The sequence below is a fragment of the Seriola lalandi genome, unplaced genomic scaffold, assembly GCF_002814215.2.
Source record: "Seriola lalandi dorsalis isolate HSWRI2012SDOR001 ecotype SW California unplaced genomic scaffold, Sedor1 jcf7180002054879, whole genome shotgun sequence".
Lineage (NCBI taxonomy): Eukaryota > Metazoa > Chordata > Actinopteri > Carangiformes > Carangidae > Seriola > Seriola lalandi.
Genome location: NW_019525432.1, coordinates 1,886,610 through 1,891,802, shown reverse-complemented (window position 1 = coordinate 1,891,802; position 5,193 = coordinate 1,886,610). Strand labels below are relative to the sequence as shown.

The window sequence follows — 5,193 nt, the reverse complement described above, 5'->3', positions numbered from 1 at the left end:
ATTTTGGTATTTATCCAATAAACTGACCTTTAAATCACGGCTGTCAGAGGGGAGAGAGTGGGTCCAAATATGCCCAGCATGATGCGAATAATCCTCCCCATTGACTGTCACCGTGGGCAGGAAGAGCCCACAGACAATGTGTCAGATTTTCTTAGTGACAAAGCTTGTGTTTGTTTATTGTACCAAGGCATGTGTGTGTGTGTGTGTGTGTGTGTGTGTGTGTTTGTGTGATGCAACATTTCTTTGTGCCTCTATGGCTGTCACAAGGAATCAACCTTGGTTCCACCAGAGGAAATATAGGTCATAAATCACACACACACACACACACACACACACACACACACACACACACACACATACACACATACACACACACACTTACACACACACAAGGACAACTGCTGCATTCATACCATGTGAGAATGAATTTTGGACCAACACGCATGTGAAAATTCAAACAGGTTTGAAGCTGTCACAATACCATGATTTAAGCTTTCCGTCAGCTTTTTCACACTTGTCACTTTTCATGACATCAGAATCGAGTGAAATCTCAGTCTATCATAAAACCATGAGCTTCACAGCGGTAATGTCTTGCACCTGAAGGCAGATTTAAATAGTATCTTCAAGCATGAGCAACCTTGTTTTCACATTTGATGTGATTATATGTCCCCATCTCTTTGAACTTCAGGCACAGGTTGAAGCTCAAAAGGCCACTCAGGAGTTCCAGCGGGCGGTGGAGATCCTGCGGGCTGCCAAGGAAACCATCGCCCTCGCAGAGGAGAGGCTGCTAGAGGAGGACAGCCGCCAGTTTGACTCCGCCTGGCAGGAAATGCTCAACCATGCTACACAGAGGGTAAAAGCACATGATGCAAGACATGCAGCACTAAAATGTTCCATCCTAGCAAGTCATTTGTTCCTGATGTTGAGGTTTAGACTGCTACTGACAGTGCAAGTGCAATTAGTCAGTATGTTGGTATTGATTTGTCAGTCCTTTGCTTGGTTTCTACAGTTAAAATAAAACCGTCTTTCTTGGATATGTTTCAGGTGATGGAGGCCGAGCAAGCAAGAACGCGCAGTGAAGCTGAACACAAGAAAACTGCAGCCAACTACAACTCCTGCATCGGCCATATGAGGCAGTTAGAGAAGAAACTCAAGCGCTCCATCAACAAATCCAGGTCTGTGCTTTTGTTTCTTTTGTGATTAGACTGGATATGAGCGCACAAATGAGTGTGTTGAGAACGGGAGAGAAAGAGGGGCTTTGTTTCTGTCATTTGATGCAATCCAGATGTTTTGTGTGTTGGTTGTGCAATGTTGGGGTGTGCTCCCTTTGTCAGAGCCCAGGAATGTGACTGCTCTTAGAAGAGTGTTATTCTTCCAGCAGTTTCTCCGCCCTCTCTCTAAGTTTTTCTTCTTTTTCTCCCCTACAGGCCATATTTTGAACTGAAAGCCAAGTACTACTTACAGCTTGAGGTATGTGCATATTTAAAGCTATTACTTTAGCATAGTTGCATAACATCTGCCAATTAGTAGATGCTTTTAGCTAAATGCCATTCTCACTTAGCCCAGGAAACACTTTCCTTTTTGTCGAAATGTAAATAATATAATTCATATCTACATACAGTTTTACTAAGAAGGTGTGTTTAATTTCTCATAGCAACTAAAGCGTCACGTGGACGAACATCAGGCCAAACTTGTGGTTGCTAAGGCCGAGTACCGTGCAGCACTACGCAACCTAGAGAGCATCTCTGAGGAGATACATGCCCAGCGACGCTCACTCGCCATGGGAACCAGGGAGCAGGGTGTTGGTGCGGAGGGAGATGGAGACAACGAGGACATTGCCAACTTCAAGATGGAGTCAGACGGTCTATCAAGTGAGTGCAACCAAAGCTTGTCATCCGCTTCATCCATCCACATAATGAGTTTTTTTGTTTTGTTTTGTTTTGTTAGTGCGTCTGTGTGTCTGCATGTTTAATGTTCATATCTGTGTGTGTACGTGTGTTTCAGTGGTGTCAGTGTCAATTGACGAAGAGTGCAGTCACAGTTGCACCTCAGAGGAGGAGACCGACACTCACTCCACCTCCTCAGCCCGAGCCACGCCCTCCTCTCCGTCCTCTTCTTCCTCCCATCCTCCTACATCTGCCTCCACCCCCCTCGACATGCCCTGCCCTTACCCTTCCTCCTCCCTCTACACCCCGTACTCCTACATCTCCACCTCTCCCTCGTCCTCCGTCCTCTCCGCGTCCTGTCCCGGGGGCCTGGAGTTACTGAGCCCCTGCAGCTCTCATGACCCAGACTCAGTGTGCGGTTCTGGGCATGCCTCACCTCTCCTGGGCCCTCGCAGCCAGTGCAGTGGAGCTTCCTCTCCAGACTGCGACCAGGAGAGAGGTGTGTGTTCATCACATCAGTGTGTACATGTTTGTTGATGTGATGCTTCATCCAATATGTTGGAAATGTTTTGTAATTTTGTAGTGGAGCATAATAGAAATAATTTAACATTTTGGGAAACATGCTTATTCACTCTCTTTGTAATCAGGCTGTGATTAGCTTAGCTTAGCATAAAAACCGGAGGCACGGGGTAACGGCTACCTGGCTCTGTCAAACGCTCAAAAATCTGCCTACGGGCACCTCTAAAGATCAGTTATTAGCATGTTGTAGTATCTCCTTTGTTTAATCTATACACAGACAGAAGTGTTAAAAATGCCAGTCAGCAACAGCACACCTGTGAAGTGTCCCTGGCTGTTGCGCAGTTCGCTAGGTATGATGGGTGAGCACAGGTTTTGCTTTGGTTCCTTGTTTTGTTTCTCTGTACAAGGATGCAAGCACATAACTTCACTTGTCATTTTTACACTTCTGTTTGTGTTTGTATTAAACAAACTACATAAAACACAAAACTTAGTGAGCTTGGTAGGAGTATTTTTGAACATTGAATAGACCCAGGATAACTCTTTACACCAGGATCGCTAACTTACGCTAAGCAAACGCTTGTACATATATCAACATTCTTGTATTATTCTGAGAAACAGTGAATAACAGTATTACCCAAAATGTTGAACTTTTTCTTTATGTAATGTGAAGTTTCAGTTCATATTAATACTTTACATATCATGTCAGTGTTATTGATTCGCCACCTCAGTCACGAGTCGATTCATGAGTCTTACTTGCATATAACAGACGCCATTATTCAGAAGTATTGAAGTATAATTTAAGATTTTGTGAGCAATGAATCACAGATTTTAAAGAATTTCACACAGTACATTTATATACAGGTTCAGGGTCAGTTCACACATACTTAAATGTGATCATTTTCAGGCAAATATCACTCCACTGTTTCTAGAAAATTATTGATTGAGGCATAATTTTTTTACTCTGAAACCCTGACTACTTGTGAGAACTCTATATATATATATATATATATATATATATATATGCGCATGTGTGTCATCTGACCAAACCACTTCCTTAAATCAACTAGAGTAGTATTAATAATTTCTGCTGTAAATGTCTCATAATTTGCAAGCAAACACCATTATGTCACTAACACTAGGGGTAGATGACTTAACTGGCAAATGTTTGGCTTTTAATAAAGTTTCCTTTTAGTCTGCCAATACAAAGTAAATCTGCATGTCCCTAGTTTGCATATTTATTAACCAGCACATGCCGTTTCTGTCTGTGTGTGTGTGTTCCAGGTGACAGAGCAGAGGGAGCAGAGGCCACGCTGGAGGCCGGTCTGAATAAGCTAACCTTGACTGTTAAAAATAAACAAGGGGACTCTGAGGATGAACAAGACCCCCACTACATTAACCCCGAAATCTCCTCTCCCAGCACAGCAACTACCGTTCTGCTTCTCAACAGTGTCTAATGAACGTCTGTCGCACCTATAACACTCACCCTGCCCAGCTTCAAGTCTCGAACTGGACTCACTGACAGAAGATGTGGAACAGAGCAGGACGAACTGCTCACTGTAATCAATCAATGAGAGAGAAAGCTGCATACTCCCAGCTCCAACCGAGCTGCCATTATGTCAATGTTCATCAGATGGTGTCACGATAAAAGAAGCTAAATGTATCATCAGTATATAATTGTTGAATGAATTGTGAAACCATGTGGATGTATTGTAAACAAATAAGAGCAAGAACAGGATGGGTGTTGGTCTCTACTTCACACTTTTATTAGTGCAGGGGTTATTCAGTAGACTACGTTTCCCATAAACCCCATTCTTTCATGTTGCAAAACTGATTATAAATAATAAAAGATAAAAGAAATTTCCTCTTGTGATGTACAGCGATGCGGCAAATCTCCTTTCCATATCGTAGAGGCCGCCAGTCCTCTCGTCAGTGGTGTAGCTTTATAGTGATGTGTCGAAGTTCATGTGGTTAACTTTTTATTGATGTAACAAAATGCTGCACTCGGCACCACTAAGAGACATTTTGTATTAATGTGAACAGTGAGCTTATTTCTCGGCTCTGAATCTCCACGTGAGGAAGCAAGTGGGACAAAAAAACAAGCCGCCTCATGTTGGATTATCTCTCTTTTTTTCTGCCTTGATTTTTGAACTCCTCTTGTAACTCTTGTCAGTTTGAAATGTAGGATGTGGAGGCTATTTTTGAGGAATATTTGTCAAGGAAGAAACTAGAGTGCAAGCAGAACTCTAAGCACTAAACTATAAAGACTTGAGATGGGACTGAACCTTTTGAAACACAGATGGTCTTCCATTGATACTTGTGAATGAGTGAGTAAATGTATTCTCGCCGTCTGTGGTGATTTGTACGTGTGCGTGAGTGAAAGATTTTTTTTGAGTGTGTCTGTTGTGTTTTTGATAAATGTTCAAATACTACCCTGTAGTACAGATATTCTATATTTATACTCCTGTATTCTTGTATATGAACTATGTTTTATGGTTCCTGTTGTCACCGTTTTAACACAGAATAAGCAATAAACATGTGCTTCATGTAAAGCATCAGTGTCCGTCAGCCCCTGAGGTTATTGATCAACAACCCCTGGCAAAAATGATTGAATCACCTATCTTGGAGGATGTTCATTCAATTGTTTAATTTTGTAGGGGAAAAAAAGCTAATCACAGACATGCCACAAAACTATCATTATTTAAAATGCCAGCCTTCTGGCTTTAAGGAACAATAAAGAAAAGAAAGAAAGAAAATTGTTGTAGTCAGTCACAATTGCGTTTTTAAGATC

At 42.1% G+C, this 5,193-nt stretch overlaps 1 protein-coding gene across 1 annotated transcript in view; it reads left to right on the top strand.

The window, feature by feature from the left end:
• The window catches only part of LOC111671481 (SH3 domain-binding protein 5-like), a 12,016-nt gene extending 7,059 nt beyond the window's left edge, over positions 1-4,957 (top strand). The window contains exons 4-9 of the mRNA XM_023428581.2: positions 689-853; positions 1,045-1,175; positions 1,428-1,470; positions 1,655-1,871; positions 2,005-2,385; positions 3,687-4,957. Of these exons, the coding sequence (XP_023284349.1) occupies positions 689-853; positions 1,045-1,175; positions 1,428-1,470; positions 1,655-1,871; positions 2,005-2,385; positions 3,687-3,859 (1,110 nt within the window). The 3' untranslated portion in view covers positions 3,860-4,957. The remainder of the gene's footprint in view (positions 1-688; positions 854-1,044; positions 1,176-1,427; positions 1,471-1,654; positions 1,872-2,004; positions 2,386-3,686) is intronic.
• The last annotated feature ends 236 nt before the right edge of the window (positions 4,958-5,193 follow it).